The sequence below is a fragment of the Nuphar pumila genome, chromosome 4 (genome assembly GCF_984573655.1).
Source record: "Nuphar pumila chromosome 4, dmNupPumi1.hap1.1, whole genome shotgun sequence".
Lineage (NCBI taxonomy): Eukaryota > Viridiplantae > Streptophyta > Magnoliopsida > Nymphaeales > Nymphaeaceae > Nuphar > Nuphar pumila.
In genome coordinates, this window is record NC_143252.1 from 119122057 (window position 1) to 119146274 (window position 24218).

General features: G+C 35.0%; 1 protein-coding gene across 1 annotated transcript; it reads left to right on the forward strand.

The window, feature by feature from the left end:
- On the forward strand, positions 1-23690 carry LOC149840807 (cytosolic Fe-S cluster assembly factor NBP35-like). The gene is made up of 3 exons (XM_090003345.1): positions 1-151; positions 325-426; positions 22644-23690. Exons 1-3 carry the CDS (start codon positions 106-108, stop codon positions 23546-23548), a joined length of 1053 nt encoding a protein of 350 aa, XP_089859471.1. The 5' UTR covers positions 1-105; the 3' UTR covers positions 23549-23690.
- Positions 23691-24218: the final 528 nt, after the last annotated feature.

Sequence of the window (24218 nt, forward strand, 5' to 3'; positions counted from 1 at the left end):
CGTATTAGAAGTGTCTACGCGCTCGCTCTCTTCAACGCTTCAGAAAGAGGGAGGGCAGTTGCAGGGTTTTCATTCTGGCGGTGTTTTAGTGCAGGGAAGAGTGCGATGGAGAATGGCCACAGAGCCGACGTTCCGGAGAATGCCCCCGAGCGTACTACTCTCTCTTTCCCTTTCTGTTTTTTTTGTTTCGTTTTTCTTGTTTGCTGTTTTTTGGTGATTCCTTTTCTTTTCAATTTGTTTCGATGGGTGATGAACTGATGATGATGAGTCTTTGCTTGTTTGTGGGGGTTGGTTGTGTGTTGTTTGATATTGATCGATTTTCAGAATGCCCGGGCACCCAATCGGAGATGGCGGGAAAGGCAGAATCGTGTGCGGGATGCCCCAACCAAGAGGCGTGTGCAACCGCCCCCAAGGGCCCTGACCCTGGTTAGATTATTGATGATCCAAATTCTCTCTCTCTTTCTCTCTCTCTCTCTCTCTCTCTATATATATATATATATATATATATATATATATATATATATATATATATATATATTGAAGTGAATTGAAAGCCATACCCATCTGTATTGGTTACTCTGGATTTTTTTTAATATGGTGTGAAACACGTCAAATAAGACTATGAGCATCGTGATGATAAACTGGTGGGTGGATTCAAGAGTTCATAAAATTGGAATTTCCAAACCTTCCAAAAAGTTCCTCTTGTATTTCCTTTCTCCTTCGGTATTTCTTCTTTACTGCATCAAAGTTAAGAATCTTTTGGTAATTTTTTTGTTTGTGGATTGCTTGTTGAACAATGACCAACTTCACGAAAAACACAGCTCAGAGAAAAACATGAAATCTTTGTTGTTGAGCAGTGTGGGGTTGATGATTTTGGATGGGGTGGAAGGGATTTTGCGCTGTTTTATTTGGTTTATTATTGATGAAATCATTTAAGGTGATAAAAGGTTTTCATTTGATGCCCTGGGTTCTGTGATTTTATTGGTTGATCTTTTGGGTTTCTCAGCTTCATAAGTTTGGTATTTCTCATTGTCTAAGCTAGTGATTGAGATTGTGTTGTTAAAGGATTTTTCTACAGCAGTAACAACATGAGATGTTCGTTATCTGTCAACCATAAGCTATTTACTGCGCTTTGGCATCTTAAAAGAACTTCTCAATGACTTCTCCAGTTGGTTTGAGATTTCTTTAGGAAATATTTCTTTGTTCCTTAGTATACTTTCTTTCCGAGGAGCAGTGCATTTCCTGGGAATGTTTTTTAGTTGGGGCATTAAGAGACAAGACAATCTCCTTTCACATTTTTGAACTATGATAGTTTTGGAACTTGGTTTCATAGATATGCTTAGAGTTGAATGTGGCATGGTGTAAGTTTTATGAGATGGATTTTTAAAGATGTATTTTTGATAAAACATTTTGTGAAAGCCAAACACCAAATAATAAAAACCGGCTCACACTAGAGTGAGATCCGGGTCGAACTCAGGGAACGGGATGAACAACTTTGTATTCCACAAAAACTAGAGTGCTACTATCTGTGGAGGGCTCAAAGAATACAAAAAATAATTACAGACCTTATCAAACCCACTTAAATTAAATAATCCTAAAACTAGAAGAAAATAAAAAGAGAGGGTCTTCTTGTTGCTTCTGACTAGTCCATTAATCTTCACTGCTTCACTTGAATTAATAGACTTATAAAAGCTACTAGTATTTCTTGAGGGCTCTTCGGAGGGGCCTCTTTTAAGGGCTTGAAGGGCCTCTTTTGAAGGGCTTTTTCACCTGTAAACGCTTATTTGCAAAACATAAAAAAAACAAAAACAAAACAAACAAAAACTCTATTTCTAAAACGAAGGTTAGCCAAATAAAAACAAGAAAAACAAGAACCAAAATAACTATTCTAACAAACTAAAGTGTAACAACTAAACTAACATGTAACAAACTAATTAACAATTATGAAACAAACCAACTAACTTAATTCAAGAAACACGTTAAATAAGCTAACTAGATTCTTAATTAACTACTTAAAAAAACATGAAATATATGGAAATCTAGTCTAACTAATATGAAATAAACGAAACTAATTTTAACTAAAGAACCTAATGCTGAGATAGAAAATTAACTAATGGAAAACATAAACTAATTTATGAGCTATTGTAATTGTAATGTAAAAAAAATTCTAAACCGCACGAATTACAAGAAAGAGGTTAATTTAGCAAAACGTATTGAACTAATGAATTAGGACAAATTTTAAGTAGACACAAAAAAAATATTGCTAAACCAAAGTAATTAACGTATTGACGTTAATCATGCTGGTGCGTGATTTCCGTCAATCGACATGAAGCGCTAACACTCTACTTAATCTAATTCTGAAAACATTTATACTAACTAATCAATAACTAAATAACGAAAAAACGTGAACCCAACTAAAAATTTATTTCTAAAACAGATTAAGTGAAACAATAAAAAAACTCAACTCAGGCATTCAAATCAGCATCAATCAGCGTGATGCGTGATTGACGTTGGACGCTAAGTCCTTGTTTCAACTTCCAAATCAAAAGTTAAACGAAAATTAATCTAACTAAATATCACGATAAAAAAAATTCTGAAGCAAACAGATTAAATAACTATTGAACCTAATCTAAAATTTTAAACACTAATTAATATTAACTATGCTACGCAGCCACTATGCTAAATATGCAGGCCGTGAACAGCCAACAACAATCACACTGGAATGCGTGATTGATGCTGGTCCAAGATAAAACATGCAAATTAACGGTAGCAGGGTGTGCTAAAATAAATAAATAAGTAAATCTAATTTATTCTATCCTACACTAAAAACGACAATCAAATTTACGCTATATGCAATAAAAATCATGTTTAATCTATGCTAAAGAAAATATTTAACTCTAACTACATGCAAAAACAAGTAAAGAATGGGGGGAGAAAAAACAAACCTCATGGCTCGCGTTTGATGGAAGGGTTGAGAAGAAGAAACGGCCGCTCCCGTGGTTGAACGTGTACTTTGATGACGAGGCAAGAAGCACCGGCGAAAGCAAGAGTTTGAAGAAAGATGAAATCGAGATTGAAGAAGGGAAAAGAAGAGGGAGAATCGATGATTGAACGAAGCAAAGAGGGAAGAAACAAAGAGGAGAGGGAGAGAAGAGCACCTGCGTTTTTTCCAAAGGGAGGACGCCTCCTCTGACTTGAAAAATTGATTTTATACTAAAAAATTAGGGTGAAATGATTTTTCTGAAAAGCTCTAACTAAATTTCAAAATTTTCAAAAAGCCACCCTTCAAAAAACGTCTTTTCAAAATTGTACTCTCTTAAACAGATCAAAATAATTGTCAAAACTCCTAAACTAATTAAAATATGAATAAAAAAACCTAAACAAATTAGAACACTGTAAAAATGCAGGAAAGGTTTGAAATTAACGTTTTTAGCTTTATTTTGATTTTAAAGCAGTATATTGAAAAACGCTGACAAGAATGGGTTTTAATTCATTTTTTCGATGGATCATGCATAAAAATATTTATATAAAATGCAGAATTTATGCTTGATCATAGAACTTCTCCTCAAGGAATGGACTTAGGCTAACCCACAATATAGACTGCTTAAAGTAGGATACTGAGAGGGGAACGATAAGGCATGGATCTGATGAAGCGTGTACCTGATTGGGAGAGAGTTTTTGGAACTAAAATGTTGCCAAGTGCAAGTTGGGGCAGATCGATCAATTGATTAGGTTAAAGGTAGGGTGTAATTTCTAATTTCAATGACAATTAAGTGGCAAATCAAGTTGAATTGCACGTAGGTATGTTCTGGAAGTGCTTGGATGAAGGGTGGGGGCAATAATGTGAGGCTCTTTTATCAAATGTCTTCGTAAAGGTGGTGTGTTAATTTATTCCCTATTTGATTCTTGACGGGTGACCATAGGAAGGGAATAAACACCTTGAAGGTGCATGTCAATGTTTTGAGAACAAATTGAATGCCCTAGGTGACCGGTAACCTCTTAAATCTTGTTTGAGGGTACTCTGGTGCATATTATTCTGCAATATAAAACTTGACAAAATTATTATGACACTACTGATTGGAGGTAAGGAAAAGGAAAATCAGTGTCCTTGGAAGTGGTGAAGTACTCTAGCATAATGGTTCACTTGGGCCTCGAAGAAGTCATAGTGGAAAATATGGTGCCTCTTATGATCTCATGTATTTTTCATTGATTGACTTGTGTATTGTCCCTTTGTGGACTTGTGTGCACATCTAGGCTCTTTGTAGCCATTGTATGTGTTAAAATACATGTAATCAATATATATATATATATATTTATATATATATACATATATTATTCAATCATACCCAACGAGGGTATTTTAGTCATTTCATATGTACCCAATAGGGGTACTTGTTTTTCTCCTTATTTTATTTTTTGTATTTATTTTTTTATTTTCGTTTTTATTTTTTCCTTTTTTACCCACTTAAAGGGGCCCCACTATTGAATCGTTGGGGCCCCCAATGGTCACATTTGTGACCGTTGGGGGCTTCCAACGAATGTGACCGTTGGGGGCTTCCAACGACTCCATGGGAGCCCCCTTTTTGGCTCTTCTTTTGAGGCCTCTTGGCCTCCCCCCTCTCATTTTTCTTGTATAAATAGGGGTGACCCCCTTTGTATATTTTCACTCTTGAGAGCTCTCTCTCTTTCAATAAGAGACATTTATATTTTATGCTTTGTTGTCCCTTGTGGACTTGGGTATCATCTCTTTTGTTTGTCCATTGGTGGACATTGTAAGTGCTTATAACACTCTTTGTATTTTCGCATATCTCATTACAGTATGCACTTAGGTGCTTTTGTATTGCCTTTGGCATTTGTATTGTCCCTTATAGGACTTGTTCTTGTGCTTATGCACATTATGGTTTGCTTTTTGCTTGCCAAGAAAATTTTCTTGGTATTTTGCCTCTTTGGGTCTTGGGACTCTGATTCGAGTTCGTGCTTCGTGAAGGAATCATGATTGATGTATGGCTTGGATTCAAGGGAGATCTTGACCTTGTATGTATCTTAAATCTTTATATTTATGATTATTTTTGAGTTGTCTATCTCATGTATTACACATAAGAAAGCACTCATTTTTCTTATATTTGAAAATTTATTTGTTATTTTTAATGTTAAACCTTTAAATGCTCTTCAAAATTATTGTTGGATTTAAAAAAAAAACTTTATTAAATGTTTTATAAGGTTTATAATATTTATATGATTTTGTGAAATAATATTTATACATGAGTATGCTTTTATGAGATCTAATTTGTAACTGAGGTTTTTGAACTCTCTTTATTTTTGAACTCTCTTTATTTAGTATGTATGTATATGATCTAGTATTCTTGAGCATGTGTTTTTTGGCACTTAGATGGTTTATTCGAGCACTACATGGTTATAAATATATGTATGACTTCAAATTCATGTCTTTTCATTTGTGAGGGTTCCCTTTGGAGACCTTAGTGGCATTTGTGCCCTCTGATTGTATTATTTCTTGGTTTCATGGCTCTTTAGTAAACATTATCTTACATGTTTTTACATCACATGGGAATTTAAGCATAATGCTTCTTGCATGATTTGAGTGATCAATAAAATACTATTTTATTTGAACCTTCTTTGTGTGTATCTCCTTTGTAGGACTTGTGGTGTGTCCATAGTGACCACTTTTGTGCTTGTCCACTTTTGGTTTTGGGTAGACTTTTGCCCTAGATTCTTCACATGCATTAGATCTATAGGATCATATTGTTCTTAGGATATTATAATGTCTTAATTTATGCATTCTTTGTGCATTATTGTGAGCTTAATGAAATAATATATATTTTTTAAAAAGTGTGGTTTCTCACCCTTACTAGTCGCTTATGTTTTCTTGCCTTATAGGCATCTGTTTGTGCCCTTAGTGGCCTTGAATGTGGATTTGTGAGATTTAATAAAATTAATATTTTAAGTATTGTATGTTCTTGCCTTAGTGGCATTATGATTATTTTACTGTTGGCTATTTCCCTCTTAAATTACCATCTCATTGCATTCTTTATAAGGCTTTATGTTTTTTTAATTTTTGATGCATATTATTGTATCTTATATATGATCTCATGAGGTTTTAGTGACTTGTTTGCATCTTGTCATATGATTTTAAGTGTTTTTTGAGATTTTTCTTGTTGCCTTCTTTTGGTATAGTTTAGTCCATCACTTTTCTATTTGATATATCCATTATTATTATTCGGCATTTTCAAGGTGAGTTTTGTGCACCTCGGTGTTGTGGCGCCAGAGTTAGTTGTTAGGGTGAGTTATGTGTGCACCTCTATCTTCTTGTCGGTATAGATTGCTAAGTTTATGAGTGTCATTATTGGCACTTGTTTTGGCTCTAACTTATAGTTGATTGACATCTGGTTCTATGAGTGAGTTGTATCACTCAATTGCTTTTTTGGCCTTTGTTGTTTATTGGATGCTCATATCGGTCTTTGTTAGTGATAGCTCAATTGTTATTTACTTGTGATCATATTAGTCCTTATGAATTAAATCTCATAATACTACAAAATTTATTGCTTTTACCTTGATTTGAATATTGTTTTCAAATCTTCTTACTTATTGATATCGATTTGTCTTCATCATAGTATTTTTGCTTATCATGTTTCTCCACTCTTCTTATTGTGAAAATGTCTATGAATAGACAATACGTATACAAGCATAAATACTTTATAAAAGAAGTGTACGAAGACACTCTCACAACACTTGAACAAAATACGCAAAAAGCGTAATAATAGCAAACATGCAATAATGCATGTATTTCATAAAAGATGCAAATGCTTGAGACTCTCAAGCTTAGGAAAAACAAAGGGGGAACACCCCTATTTATACAAGAAGGGGAAGGTGCAAAGGGGCTCCCAAAGGAGTCGTTGGGGAGCCCCCAACGGTCACATTTGTGACCGTTGGGGGCCCCCCAACGACTCTATTGGGGGACCCCCAATGCACCTTTTATGAAAAAGCAAAAAGAATAAAAAATAAAAAATAAATACAGAAAAAATAAAGATGAAAAATTACAACATATTCCAAATGAAATATGCGCAAGAAAGGAAATTACAAGAATACCCTTTTCGGGTAAAATAAAGTAAAATATATAAATATATATATTTATATATATAGAGATACATATACATATAATATATATATATATATGTATCTCTATGTATATAAGTATATATATTTATACTTACAACATACATTTTTGGGAGGTCCATTTTGTAAGAAAGTGAAAAATACGCTACAACAAATGTCTCTCAACAAGTTCTCACAAATACACCATAAGAACCACAAAGGTTCACAAAGAGAACTTAAGAATACACACAACCCGAAACGGGTATAAAAATGAAAAATAAACAATTTTATTGATTTGAGATAAAAACCCAAAACAAGAGTAAGTCTTTACAAGGGGAATAGCCCCATATTTATATAGAGGTAGAGAGAAGCCTTAAGAGAGTTGTTGGACTCTCCAATGGCTCTAATAGAGCTGTTGGGGAGTCCAACGGCTCTTTTTGGATTTACCTTTTTGACTAGTCAAAAAGGTAAAGGCCAAATCAGTCCAATGATGGATTGGTTTGGCTAATTCTAGTTGTATTTTAACTAGAATTAATTAAACGAAAAATCCTAACTAGAAAGGAGATAAAACATTACATGTCTATGAGATTACATATGAGATATTATATGAGATTACATATTTTAACACTCCCCCTCAAACTTACGGTTGGATAACCGAAAGTTTGCCTAAGAGAAAGTAAAACCTAGAAGCAGCGAGAGGCTTGGTGAAGAAATCAGCCAGCTGATATTCTGAAGCAACATAGGGAAGATTGATGGTGCCACGCAAAAATTCCTCTCGAACATAATGGCAATCCATTTCTATATGCTTGGTGCGTTCATGAAATGTCTGATTGCTTGCAATATAGATAGAGCTCTTGTTGTCACAACACAGATTTGATGCTTTTGGACTTTCAACTCCCATATCGGAAAGTAGACGTCGAAGCTAGACTAATTCCATAGTAGTTGTAGCCATTGCCCTATATTCAGCTTCAGTTGATGAGAGAGAGACCTTTTGTTGCTTCTTACATCGCCAAGACACCAAGGATTCTCCCAAAAAGATACAAAAACCTGTAGTTGAGTGGCGGTCATTTGGATCACCACCCCAATCTGCATCAGTATAAGCAAGCAATTCTAAGTTAGAGGAAGCAGATAAAAATAATCCTCGAGAAATAGAATTTTTGATATATCTAATAATACGCAAAACTGCTCCCATATGAACAGAAGTTGGAGCATGTTGAAATTGACTGGCTGTATGGACCACATGTGTAATGTCAGGTCTTGTGATAGATAGATACGATAGAGCCCCAACAAGTTGCCTATACGGAGTCAGATTCTCGAGTGGCTCTCCATCATCAATCTTTATTTTGACATTCACAATCTCAGGAGTATCAACATGTCTTTCATCTGAAATACCTGACCGGGCAACAATATCTAATGCAAACTTAGATTGAGTTAGCAAGTAACCTCTAGGTGAGTAGGCAACTTCTATACCAAGAAAATATTTCAAAAAACCCAAATCACTCATTTCAAAATGTGTTTTGAGAAATTTTTTAATATCATAAACTCCTTGTTTATCACTTCCAGTGATGATCATGTCGTCAACATAGAGTAGAAGGATGATAATACCTGCATCAGAATTCTTAACAAACAAAGATGTGTCAGTAAGACAAAATCGAAAACCAAAATCAAGCATAATCTTACTAAACTTATCATACCAAGCTTTTGGAGCTTGCTTGAGACCATATAAACCCTTGTTTAGGCGAAGTGTTTTCCCTTTAGGTATATTCATTCCTGGTGGTGGGTCCATGTATACTTCTTCAGCTAAAGTTCCATTTAGAAAAGCATTTTTAACATCCATTTGAAAGATATGCCATCCCTTTATTAATGCAAGAGCTATTAGGATTCTAACAGTGATCATTCTAGCTACTGGGGCAAAGGTCTCTTCATAGTCTATTCCATATTCTTGGGAATAGCCTTTTGCCACCAACCGGGCCTTGAATCTTTCAAGAGTGCCATCACTCTTGGTTTTCACCTTGTACACCCAGCGACAACCAATAGGTTTCTTGTTGTTTGGAGGATGGTCTTGAATGGTCCAAGTATTTGCTTTTTCTAAGGCTTTTAATTCGACTTTCATAGCCTTGACCCATTCTGGTTGATCCTTGGCTATATCATAACTGGGAGGTTCTTCATAGGAATGAATTAAAGCAATAAGGGCTTGATGTTTTGGTGAAAAAGACTGATATGACACAAACTTTGCAGGAACCCTCGAGATCCTAGTGGATTTTCTAGATGAAGAGGCAGATTCATGTTCCCTTGTGTATTTATCCAGGGCACACTGTCTTTCTAAATTTCCTCGTCTAGAGTATTGAATACAATCTTGACTATTTCTATGAGGATCAGAATCAATCACATCCATCTGATCATCTAGATCAATTTCTCTTTCACTATCCTTTGGAACTAGATCCAACAAGAATGAATACTCATCTATTTCAGTAAAATTTTTGTTTTAAAAAAAACTTTCATTTTCTAGAAAGGATACATTCCTTGAAACGTATAACTTGTTGTTTTTAGGGTCAAAACATCTGTACCCTTTTTTATTATTTGCATATCCTAAAAAAGTACAGGGTATAGCATGGGGAGAGAATTTATCATTCTTATCTGTAAAAACAAAGCACTTGCACCCAAACACCCTCAGTCTAGAATAATCAGGTTTTTGTTTATAAAGCTTTTCAGTAGGAGAAATATTCTTTATTGAGGATGAGGGCATCCTATTAATAAGATACACAACAGTTAAAATAGCTTCGGCCCAAAAAACTTTAGGAACTTGATGTGTGATAAGTAGTGTTCTAGTTGTTTCTATAATGTGTCTGTGTTTTCTCTCAGCTAACCCATTTTGTTGAGGGGTACAGGGACAAGATTTTTGTTGTGAAATTCCATGTGAGTTCAAATATTCTTTAAATTCAGTTGATAAAAATTCTCCCCCTGAATCAGTGCGAAATATTGAAATATCATTCTTAAATTGATTTTTGATCATATTATGAAATATTTGAAAAAAAGAGAACACTTCAAATTTGTGTTTGAGAAAGTAATCCAGGTATATCGTGTAAAGTCATCCACGAAAATTACTTAGTATAAAAACCCACCTTTTGACGTAACTGGTGCAGGACCCCAAACATCAGAGTGAATTAATTCAAGTGGTCGAGTGGAGACAAAAGTTCTTTCTTGAAATGCTAGTCGTTTCATTTTTCCAAGAATACATTTTTCACAAGTGAAAGTTTCAAAATTACAAATTTTTTCCATGTTTGGAAAGTACTGAAGCTTGGATATACAAGGGTGACCAAATCTTTGGTGTAAAAGATCCAAGCCTACTTTTTAAACATTGCAGCATAATGTTTTCTTGGGTAATTCCAAAAAATCCATGTAATATAAGCCTCCTTCTCTATGGCTTTCCCCAATCAGCTTCCCTGACTGGTGATCCTGTACTTGACAATCATGAGAAGAGAAGAAAACATTACACCCATGATCAGTTAATTGAGAAACAGATAAGAGATTTAGATTAAGTTTGGGGATATATCTAATCTTTGGAACACAAAATCCTTTTGAGTTTTGAGAGTTATTTTCGAAATTTTCTATTCCTTTTATCTCAAGGGATGTTCCATCCGCAGTAAAAACACTCGATCCACTTGAGTCATAATAATGCAACAGTAATTTTAAATTTGGTGTCATGTGAAAAGAAGCACCGGAGTCAAGAAGCCATAGGGGTTTACCTGGATCGAAGGTGCCAACAGAAGAGATCGCAACTCCAGCTGAGGGAGAAGTTCCTTTAAGAAGAGGTTGTAGAGCCTCCACCAGCTGAGACAGGGACATGTTTCCAATGGATGTCTCATTTGATTCTTTTGATTCAACAACAGCTACCTTCTTCTCATAAGATTTTTTCAACTTTGGACAGTAAGTTTTAACATGTCCGGGTTCATGACAGTAATAACAAATAACTTTTCTCCTTTCAAAATCGCCTCCTTGCCTTTCATTGTTTATTCTCCCAATATGTGGAGGTTTGTATGTGCGAATGTGATTACCTGGTCTAGATACAGCTAAAACTGTATCATCATCGCTTTTGTCGACTCGTTTTTTGAGTCTATTTTCTTCCATACTTAGCTCTTCAATGGTATCTTCAATAGAGGGAACATTTCCCCGATGTAGAAGAGCGGACTTGGTTGATTCAAATTCGGGTCTCAACCCATTTATAAATTGAAAAAAATGCTCCGCATTTACTTGATTTTGGCGAAGCTCAATGTCTTGTGGACAATGCCACTTTGGTTCAAGAAGAGCCAACTCTTCCCATAGTTCGGATAAGCTATTGTAGTATTCTCTAATACTTCTCTCTCCTTGAACCATATTCCGAACATTTTCTTGTAAGTTACATATATGAGCAATATCTTTAAGAGAATACATTCTCTTAAGATATTCCCACGCATCATTAGCATGTTCAAATTTTGCGAGACTTGAACACTTCTTTATGTCTACACTAGAAATTAGCCAAGACATGATCTTGGCGTGACCCATTCTCCATTCTTTCCATTCCTTTTCATATGTGGAGATGGCCTTAGTTTTTTTCACCTCCGAAAGAGGTACTTCTCTTCCACCTTCTTCTTTAGTGAGCGTTAGTTTAGGTTCCTTATCGTTTCCATCAACTAAGCCCCATAGACCCTTTCCCCAAATAAGATGCTTCATGATTGAAGCCCATGTTACATAGTTTGAATCATTGAGTTTTATGGACTTAATGATGACATTATCATTGTCATTCATTGTACAAGCTTGGGAATGAGAGGGGAAGAAGAAAAGCAAGTGGGAAGAGGAATATTTTAACCACAAAGATCGAAAATAAGTAGCCTTCCACGCCCTTCAAGGCTACACACGAGCACTCCTTCAAAGAGACTTCACTTTCTTGAAGAGTAGTTGCATGGCACGCTTCCCAATACACGTCCACCGACCTTGCTCTGATACCATGTAAGAAAGTGAAAAATACGCTACAACAAATGTCTCTCAACAAGTTCTCACAAATACACCATAAGAACCACAAAGGTTCACAAAGGGAACTTAAGAATACACACAACCCGAAACGGGTATAAAAATGAAAAATAAACAATTTTATTGATTTGAGATAAAAACCCAAAACAAGAGTAAGTCTTTACTAGAGGAATAACCCCATATTTATAGAGAGGTAGAGAGAAGCCTTAAGAGAGTTGTTGGGGAGTCTAACAGCTCTTTTTGGATTTACCTTTTTGACTAGTCAAAAAGGTAAAGGCCAAATCAGTCCAATGATGGTCTGGTTTGGCTAATTCTAGTTGTATTTTAACTAGAATTAATTAAACAAAAAATCCTAACTAGAAAGGAGATAAAACATTACATGTCTATGAGATTACATATGAGATATTATATGAGATTACATATTTTAACACATTTTAACACCCCCTCCTCAAACTTACGGTGTGATAACCGCACGTTTGCCAAGAAGGAAATGAAATCTGGGCGAACATAGAGCTTTTGTGAAGAAGTCTGCAAGTTGATATTCAGACGTCACGTATGGTAGATCAATAACCTTCTTCAAGTATTCTTCTCTGACATAATGGCAGTCCATCTCTATATGCTTTGTTCGCTCGTGAAAGGTGTGATTCTTTGCAAAATAAACTGCACTTTTGTTGTCACAGCACAACTTTGTTGGTTCTCTGATAAACACTCCCATATCTTCCAAAAGGCGTCGAATCCATACAATTTCCATGGTGGTAGATGCCATGGCTCTATATTCGGCTTTAGTGGATGACAGAGAGACCTTCTGTTGCTTTTTACATCGCCATGAGATCAAGGACTCACCTAAGAAAACACAGAAACCAGTGGTGGAGTGACAGTTACTAGGGTCACCTCCCCAATCTGAGTCAGTATAAGCAAGTAATTTTAATTCAGAAGAAGAAGATAAAAATACTCCCTTATTTATTGTCCCTTTCAAATATCTGATGATGCGAAGGACAACACTCATATGAACGGTTGTAGGAGCATGCTGGAACTGATTGACAATGTGTATAGCATGTGACAAATCGGGTCGAGTAATGCTAAGGTACATTAAAGAACCTACTAACTGCCTGTAAGGAGTAGGATCGGTTAGAGGAACACCGTCGTCAATCTTCATTTTTGATCCCACAACTTCAGGAGTTTCGCATACTTTGTCATCAGAAATTCCTGATCTGCCAATAATCTCACAAGCAAGTTTAGACTGGGATAGAAAATAACCACGTTGCGAATAAGCAACCTCAATTCCAAGAAAATATGTCAGAAAACCCAAGTCCGACATCTCAAATTTTGAAGTCAAGACGGACTTAATACCCTTGACTCCTTGAACATCATCACCTGTGATATGCATGTCATCAACATAGAACAAAAGTATCAGAATCCCTGTATTAGATTTTCTAGTAAATAAAGCAATGTCAGTATAACATGAGGAAAAACCATTTTCCAGCATAACACTGGTAAACCTGTCATATCAGGCTTTGGGGGCCTGTTTCAAACCATAGATGGCCTTTCGAAGACGAAGAACTTTATCTTTAGGAATCTTCATGCCTGGTGGAGCTTCTATATATACTTCTTCGTTAAGATCACCATTAAAAAAAGCATTTTTCACATCCATTTGAAAAATGTTCCAATTTTTAATGGATGCAATAGTAATAAGACATCTAACTGTAACCATTCGGGCTACAGGAGCAAAAGTTTCTTCATAATCAATTTATATTCTTGTCCATACCCTTTTGCGACTAGGCGAGCCTTATACCTTTCTAAAGATCCGTCGCACTTAGTTTTAACCTTAAAAACCCATCGACAACCTATAGTTTTCTTTCCTATAGGTAGAGTTTGGAAATCCCAAGTTTCAGCCTTTTTAAGAGCATTAAGTTCATTTTGCATGGCTTCCTGCCATTCTATACATTTTTTAGCTTCTTCAAAATTCCTTGGTTCAAAATAAGAATGAATGGCACTAAGACAAGCCCTATATCGGGGTGAGAAGGAATCAAAAGAGACAAAACGAGTTGGAGGTCTCCTATTCCTTTCAGATCTTCGGTGATCTAGAGTAGGAACAAGTTCACTATATTGGTCAATAGCACTTCTAAAGGTGTCTTGGTTTCTACGAGAGTAGGTTATTGGATCACTTGAAATTCTACTTTATTGTTCATTATGTGAGTTATGTTCACCCACATCACCATCATTTTCTTCATCATGATTTGATGATACATCATCATCACTAGACAATAAGTCAAATAGGAAGGAATAATCAAAGTTTTCTTGTTGAGAAACATTTTTTTCAAAACCACTTTCATTTTCTAAAAAAGTTACATTTCTAGAAACATATAACTTATCATCTCGAAGATCATAACAACGAAACCCCTTTTGAGTTTCGGAATATCCAAGAAAGGCACAAGGGATAGCCTTGGGAGAAAGCTTGTCATTCTTATCCGTAAGTATAAAACACTTACACCCAAAAACTCGTAACCTATTATAATCAGGTTCAAGCTTATATAATATCTCAAAAGGGGATATTTTTCCTAATATCCTAAATGCTAAACGATTTATCAGATAAACAAAGGCAAGAGCTGCTTCTGCCCAAAAAAATTTAGGAATATTTTGGGAAATAAGAAGGGTTCTAGTGGTCTCAATGATGTGCCTATGTTTTCTTTCAGCCAACCCATTCTGTTGAGGAGTTTTGGGACAAGACCTTTGGTGAACAATTCTGTGATCCTCAAGGTATACTTTAAATTGATTGGAGATATATTCTCCTCCAGAATCACTTCTAAATATCTTTATGTTGTTGTTGAATTGATTCTTAATCATTGAATGGAAAGTTTTAAAACATGAAAAAACTTCATGTTTGAATTTAAGAAAATAGATCCACGAATATCTGAAAAAATCATCTACAAAAATGACATAATAAGAAAAGCCTCCTTTTAAAGCAACAGGTGCGGGTCCCCAAACATCCGAATGAACAATTTCGAAAGTTTTAGAAGAGAACATAGTTCTTTGCCCAAAAGGTAAACTTTGCATTTTTCCGAGAATACAATCATTACAAGAAAAAGAACTTTTACATAGGTTTTTTGCAAAATGTAAATAAGACAACTTGGTGATATCAGGATGACCAAGTCTTTTGTGCCACACATTTATATCTTTGTTTCGGGCAACATTACAAAAAAATTTTGGAACTTGAAGAGATTCCATATAGTATAAGTCTCCTTTTCTAAAGCCTTCCCCAATCAATTTTTCGGACCGACGATCCTGTATTAAACATTTATCACAAGAGAATTTAATATCGAAACCATGGTCCGAGAGTTGAGAAACAGAGAGAAGGTTTAAGTTTAGTTTAGGTATAAATCTAATTTTTAGAATAAAAAAATCTTGAGTTTCAAAACTACCTATTCTTTTAATTTTAAGAGAAGTTCCATCCGCAGTGAAAACAAAAGATGGAGAAACATTTTTTGAATAATCGGAAAGCGAAAACATGTTTGGAGACATATGAAAAGATGCATCGAAGTCCAAAAGCCAAGAGACTTTACCTGGAGAAGAAGTGGTAGACACAGCGGCACCTGAGGTAGCTCCCTTGAGGAGGGGTTGAAGGGCTTCAACTATTTGATTTAAAGAGAGTGACCCACTTGATGATGCCTCCTCTTTTTGTGGTGCACCGGTGGTAGCCATTGCAAGAAGCTTTTTCCATTTGGGACATATGGGTTTAATATGCCCCGGTTCTTTACAGAAATGACAAACAATTTTACTATAGTCCCTTTTTCCTCTTTGCCCACCATTTTCACCTTGACTTTGTGTTTTGAAATAAGGAGGACGATAGGTTCTTACATTGTTTCCGGGTCTTGATACGACATTGGCCTCATTGTTTTCTTCATAATTACAAGGAACCACAAGAACATTTGATCCTTGTTTACATAAACTCATACGAGTCTCCTCACCACTTAATTTGGTGAGTACGTCTTCAAGAGAGGGAAGAGTAAATGAGGATAGAAGAGATGACCTTATTTGCTCAAATTCGGGCCTTAGCCCATTAAAAAAATTGAAGAACCGATCTTCTTCAAGTTGCTTGTGACGGAGTTCGATTGCCTCTCCACTCCATTTTGGTTCAAGCATGGCAAGTTCATCCCAAATGGAGGAAAGATCGGCATAATACTCCCTAATAGTCATTTCACCTTGAGAAAGGGAGAGCGCCTTCTTTTGAAGATAATACTTGTTGGATAGATCCCTTGATGTATACATTTTCTCAAGATAATGCCAAGCTTCGGATGCCTTTTTGAACTTAATAATGTTGGCATTAATCTTAGTTTCAACGGATGAAAAGAACCAAGAAAGAACCTTGAAATTCTTCATTTCCCACTCATCGTGCTTCTTAGAATAATCTTCAAGAGCTTTGACCCTTTCTTCTCCTTCAAGAATCTTGATTTCACTTCCGTTTACCTCCATTATTTTGGGTTCCGGTTCCGGAATTGTGCCTTGCACATAACCCCATAGCCCCTTCCCTTTTATGTGAGCCTCCATGTTTCCGGCCCAAACATGATAGTTGAACCCATTTAATTTGAAACCAAGAGTAAAATGAGACTCTTTTTCGCCCATTATGAAGTAAAGAGGAAGGGAGAAAGGGTGTACCAACACAATATTTCAAATTCTAGCTTGTGCAAGATCCTTCTAAAATATTTGAGAAGCAAGATGCACCACTTCAACCTCCAAAAAATCGTAGGCATGCTTTTCAAGGCACTCGAAAAGAAAGGAATCCCACGATCTTCGATCACCAACCAAGCTCTGATACCATGTGAAAATGTCTATGAATAGACAATACACATACAAGCATAAATACTTTATAAAAGAAGTGTACGAAGACACTCTCACAACACTTGAACAAAATACGCAAAAAGCGTAATAATAGCAAACATGCAATAATGCATGTATTTCATAAAAGATGCAAATGCTTGAGACTCTCAAGCTTAGGAAAAACAAAGGGGGAACACCCCTATTTATACAAGAAGGAGAAGGTGCAAAGGGGCTCCCAAAAGAGTCGTTGGGGGACCCCCAATGCACCTTTTATGAAAAATCAAAAAGAATAAAAAATAAAAAGAAATACAGAAAAAATAAAGATGAAAAATTACAACATATTCCAAATGGAATAGGCACAAGAAAGGAAATTACAAGAATACCCTTTTCGGGTAAAATAAAGTAAAATATATAAATATATATATTTATATATAGAGAGATACATATACATATAATATGTATATGTATATGTATCTCTATGTATATAAGTATATATATTTATACTTACAACAGACATTTTTGGGAGGTACATTTTAACACTTATTTGAGTGACTTTTTTTGTTAGATAAGAGATTTTGTTTTATCAGTTTTTACAACCATGATTGTGGTGAGTTATGTGCACCTGTTGTAGCTGATAGTATTGATTGCAGTTTTACAACCATTTGTGAGGTGAGAGATGTGCACCTCTTGTGGTTGTAGCTAGTATTTATTGTCAGTTTAGATAACTGGTATTGTTGGTGCCTGGTCACTGATATGGTTATTGCTGACATTTGTGTTTGATTTTTTGTCCTATGCACTGATACACTTGAACTTTATGAATATTGAGTTGGAGGTCAAGGAGGTGATTGCTTATTGTGAGCAAATTATTGATGAGATTTGCAAATATCATTTTTCTTGTTATGATTTGTTTTGTGTGGGATTTTTAAAATCTCTTCATATATTTCCTAATTTTTTCCGTTACATGCATTTGGTGTGCATTTTCTCCTTAATGAAATTATTATTTTTATCTTTATCCTCTTGGTCCTTAGAGGCTTTTGTTCTTGAACCCATATTTAGGTTGCCTGTTCCTCCCTTGTATAAACAGTGGCCTGGTTGTACCTCAGGTATCCCCTAGCTTCGTAAATCGCGCTTAACATTTGACTTTTGTCTGCTCTCCTTTTTATACATTTCCACGGGGTGGCTACCATTCATTCCTCACATAGATAAGGTATAGGCTTGCTAAACCTCAGTCGCATGAACCTCTCTTGAAAGATCCCCTTCTCCCTTATACATCTTGGTATTTCCTTCTTTATCATGACTCTTTTGCCTATTGTACATGAACCCTATTGGGTTGCATGTTGGATATATACGTTGAGGATATTTAGATTTGTTTCATGATGGTTATCTTGTTTTTTTTTTATGAATTTAATTAATTCTTCTTTTTGTGAGCTCCTTTGAGCTCTTACATTTAATATACTTGTTGTCGTGTTTTGCTTAGTATAATTAATGAGTTGTATCTTTATTTGAAATGTTTACCTAAACCTTTGGGACATTATTGCAAAATTGTTTATATCTTATTGATATTTTATGTCTAATATGTGCTTGTCTTTTGAACTTTAGTAATCAAAATTCTACTATGTTCAGAATTTATGTTTTCGTAAGAAAATATGGTGTTTTTATGATTTTGATTGTCTAAACGAGAAATTCTTAAAAAATTGGTTTTGAAGTATATTCTTTGTGTCTATCTTAATGGCTATTGTATCTTGCTTGAATTGTAGTTAATATTTCTAAAATTTTAAATTATTGATTAAAGTGCATATCGTACTTGCTTTTAAAATTGTTTAGTTTATAGTACCTTTATGTTTTGTTATGGAGCTTAATCATCATCTCTCCATATATATATATTCAAAATATATTTGTTTTGAAACTATATACATATAACCTATAACTATTTTTTAACTATTGTGTTAAAACATTTTCTTTTAAATCTATTTAGTTAAGATATATTTTTTTTTGTAGTTGGAACTTTTATTTTGTTTTCTCGGCAGATTCTTAAAGATGATATGGGTTGAGAAAGAAATTTTGTTTCTGATGCATCATATCATGAAGATGAAGATAGCTGATGAAGGCATTTAGTGAAGATTATCAATGAAGACTTGGATCCTTCCCTTTGTTTTATGTAATCACACCATAAGTTTAAGGGAGAGTGTTAAAATGTATATATATATATGTATATATATGAGTGTATATGTATATATTATATAATTTTAAAATATTTTTCTTCCCTTTGTAATAGGTAATACCAAGGTTGCCAGACTAGGAAGCGGAAGCGGGAAACGATCTTGGAAGTGGAAGTGAGAATTGATGCATTATAAAATGTATAGGGAGCGCAAACGAGAAATTAAAAAAAAAACAATATAAGAATTGAATGAGAATTGAAATGGAATGCAAATAAAAACTAAAATAAAAGTGACTATCTTAAATTTCATGATTTTTAGTATAAGAATTAAACTTTTAACAAAATCTAAAAAAGATGACTGCAAATTTATAGAAAACACATTTAAGTGAATGTGAAGTGTGAGAGAAAACAAAAAAAACTTGAACAGTAGAGTGAGAAAACATATAAGAAGAATAAATGAAGTGTGTGAAAAGCAGAGGAGAGCATGGGAGAATTGAGATTCTCCTCAAGTTTCGGAAGCGAGGAGTATCGCGCTTCTAAAGTGAGTTTCTGGAAAGCAGGCTTCCACCTATCTAAGAAGCTTCCGTCTATCTAAGAAGCTTCCAGTAACTCTAGGTAATACCCCTTTAGGGGTATTGTGATAATTTTGTACATGTAATAGGCTCTTCCCTTTAAGGGCAGAACTGGCCTCTTATTTTATTTTATTTTTATTCTGTCCTTTACACTTTTATAAAGGGCAGTTTTGTCTTTTAGTCAATATAGCTGTGGGGAATCTCCAATCGCTATATTCAGTTTTGTCTTTTAGTGAATATAATTGTTGGAAATCTCCAACAGCTATATTTCTAGCTGTTGGAGCCTTTCCCAACAACTATATGGGTCCTCTTGGCCCTCTTGTTTGTATATAAATAGAGACCTCTTGTCTCATTATATGTAATGTTTTCCTAAGCATTCTATTTCAATAAATATTATTATTTTTTTATGTATTTTGTGTTCTTTTGTGTATGCTCTTTGGTTCCTCTTATGATCTCATGTATTTGCCATTGATTGGCTTGTGTATTGTCCATTTGTGGACTTGTGTTTGTGTACATTTAGACTCTTTGTAGCTATTGTATGCACTTACGTGCTTTTGTATTGCTTTTGGCATTTATATTGTCCCTTGTAGGACTTGTTCTTGTGCTTATTTATATTATGGTTTGCTTTCCGCTTGATTTTATTACAACATCATCACCATCAGGATCCTTTTCCTTTTCTGTCTTTTTTTATCCCCTGAATCAAAAGAATTTAGTTTCTTTATCAATTTGTGGATTATTTGAATTGCCACCTCCCACATGTATTCAACTTTTGATGGCTCTAGATGATTGAGGTGAAAGGTCATTAGCATTGTGAGCACTAGGAGGAGTTGCTAAAACGTGAGATTCATATTTCTCAGCATATGAGCTAAGCAGCTCTTTGGAATTTGTGATCCAACTGATAAAAGATTAACATGAGATTTTGAGGTTGCTGTTTTCTTTATCTGAAATTAGCACATCTGATGAGGTATTGATTTTGATATCTTATATTCCTTCTTATCGAATATTTAAATGTCTTGGCCACTCTGATCACAATTAAATGACCTTCTGTATCCACAACAGCAAAAACTGGTTTAGTTTCTTTGCAAAATCATGTAATAGAAAGGATGGTACTCCTTTAAGATTGGGAATGGTGAGTAACCACAATGATGGTCCCAAGAATAGATTATTATTTTTATAAGTTCCAAGAAGATAATCATTTTACCATTACCTGGCACCTTATGGTCATGTGGAAAGTTCAGCATCCTCCGTTAACAGATAGTATACTATGTCACACGGATGGTGCCAAGAATAGATTATTATTTTTGTTTTTTGCTCGACGGTGAGACAAAGAACTGATAGTAATCATAGTATACTATGCCACAGGGATGCAAGATTTCAGCATGCATCTAGGGTGGCATGATAGAACACCTGACACTGACACATCATCATTTGTCTAAGATGGTCAGTATATGTTTTTCCTTTTTGTCTATGGTTTGATGTATTCATTTTTTAGTTAATCCCATGAATTTTGACTTTAAAATATATAACTATGCTTGGAGAATTTTGAGCACACTTTGGAAGCGAGAAGTGACCCTTCCAAAATGAAGAAGATCGTATAGTAATTCTGATTCCTTGGGAACAGGACTCCCAATTCTTTAGATATGGGAATTTTGATTCCTGTTTTTAGGGAATTGTCATCCCTAGCATGCAAGAATTCCAATTTCTAAATACTGGAGAATTGCAACTCCTAGAATGTGGAACCCTAAACCTTTTAGAAGTAAAAACAATTTTGCATGTGTTAAACCAAAGTGTTAATGGCATAATACAGTTAGCATTTCAAAAAATGCTGTATATGCTATCTATAGACATGATTTCTTTTTGTAGTTTTGAAGTGTTGATATTATACTGTCATAGGAATGGATCTATGAAAGTCTAACTGTGCAAGATCTCTTCTACTAGTCACAAATATCTGAAGTACATGATGCTATGTCACATGGATACTAAGTTTCTAATACAGCTTGTATATAAAGGGTTACAGAACGGGAATCAAAATGGAGTAACCGTGTGACAGTCATGATGTTATTGGACTTACTAGAAATTCCTTAGATTTGCAATGTGTATGCTATAAAAAATGTATCAATCAATGAAAATTTTCTTTTTATTATTTCAATGCTTGGTTCCTAAAGTTTATATTCATAGATGTTTTTGTTCAAAATGTTACATGTGTAATTATTGTTTTTGAATGTTTTCATTCATGTACATTTTCATGGTATTCTCTCTTTTTGATAGGCTATTTTCATGGTATTATTTTAATTAAGTGTTCTAGAGATTTAGGCTAATATAGTCTATTGGCTATAATATCCATTCCTTGAAAGTTTTCTTATCCCCATCTCTTTTTCAATATTTCACGCACAAATGGTGTATTGGTTCCCACACAATTTTCAATACCACTTGCTATCTGCTTCTTGCTTCCCAAACCCTCTTAAAATTTATACTTTCCCAATTTGATTTCTATATCTTGGTTTACCAAAATATTGGATTTTTGTCATGCTTTTCATTTTTAGTTTTTTTCTGCTATCCTTTTTCCCAACGTTTTCTAAATTCTGTAAAAAATGTTGTTTTTCTCTGGTAGAATACACTTTCCTAAGAATATGCTAGTGATCAATATGGTATTCGGTTAGGCTTTACTTGATGATATACCTTATTAGTAATTTCTTATTCAGAATCTGCATGAGAATCTCTTTGTTTAGTGGTTTTTCTTATTCTTTATAATTCACAATCTAGTCTTTAGTTTACTCAGGATACCATACTACCCTGCTCTCAATTCCTCTTGTATGCTATAAATTCTCTGAAATGGTTTTAAAGTGCTTTTTGTGCTTTTACGTAGGAGTCTCATTTAAATGTCTATGATTACCTATTTATACTCACTTCAAATTTGCCTCGTTCTATTTGTTTTCAACAGATTACTTATGGTTTTTTGTTTTTTCTCCCATCTTTTCCAGACCTGGTTGCTATAGCAGAGAGGATGGCTACTGTGAAACACAAGATTTTGGTTTTGTCTGGGAAGGGTGGTGTAGGCAAGAGCACATTTGCAAGTCAGTTGTCATTTGCCTTAGCTGCAATGGATTATCAGGTGGGTCTGCTCGATATTGATATATGTGGACCTAGTATTCCGAAGATGTTTGGCCTTGAAGGCCAGGAAATTCATCAAAGTAATCTTGGCTGGTCACCTGTCTATGTGGAGTCCAATCTGGGTGTGATGTCCATTGGATTTATGCTTCCAGATCCAGATGAAGCTGTCATATGGAGAGGTCCACGCAAGAATGGTCTCATTAAGCAATTTTTAAAAGATGTGGATTGGGGAGAACTTGACTATTTGGTGGTTGATGCTCCTCCTGGTACATCCGATGAGCACATTTCTATAGCACAATATCTCAAGGCAACTGATGTTGATGGTGCAGTCATTGTTACAACACCGCAGCAGGTCTCTCTTATTGATGTCCGTAAGGAGATAAGTTTCTGTAACAAGGTGGGAATTCCAGTTTTGGGTGTGGTGGAGAACATGAGTGGCATCCAGCAGTTGCTATCAGATTTTAAGTTTGTGAAAATTGCAGAAGATGGTAGTGAAGAGGACGTCACACAGTCAACTCTTAGCTACATCAAAGAAAAAGCACCACAGTTACTTTCTCTCTTTGCGTTTACTGAAGTTTTTGATAGCAGCAGTGGTGGTGCTGCTGAAATGTGCATAAAAAGGCATGTACCTTTCCTGGGAAAGGTCCCATTGGATCCACTACTTTGTAAGGCAGCTGAAAATGGTCGGTCCTGTTTTGCTGACCAAAAATGTGGTCCTGCTGCTCCTGCACTCCGCAGGATCATAGAGAAATTAATTCCTTTGCTTCGATCTTAGGGGTCTGGGTAATTTCTCTTTCAGTGAACTGTTGATATTTTAGTTGTAATATGAACATATGTATCTTTTTGAAAGATTTATTGTCACGTTTTCCCATGTGTTATTACGTCATACAGATTCTATTATTTCTAATTTTTCCTAATTCACTTTGGATTTGTAATGTTTCTGTCTCATTTTGTTCAAAACTTTCTCATTGGTGTTCTGAGCTGGCATGTCTTTAATTTCAAGGGCTTTATTGCTTTGCTCTGGTTGGAGTGAAATCAAGAGAGTTCTCTTTTGTTACTTCAACATAAGTCTTATCTCCATAAAGTTGAATGCTTCAAGAATTCAGCAATTGCTGCTTGCAAGTTTATCCCGTTGTTAATTGGTTACGTGGTTAGTTTCTCCTACTGCTATTAGCAAGTTCCTTGCAGGTGTAGCAGATGTGTAAGGTGAAAATTTTGACCATTTCTGGAAGTTATGTCCTTCCTAACATTTATTGCTTAATTTGTCACCTTGTAGATTTGTTATACCTATAACTGCTTGTTTGTACAGATAACAAGTTGTATTTGCTTACACTAACGTGGTGGAAGACATACTATTTACTATTTTGTGTAGATAGAATATGCCTTGGATGGAAAATAGAATGTCGTGTCCATGAACACAACATGAAAACAGTGAACTGAAGCCC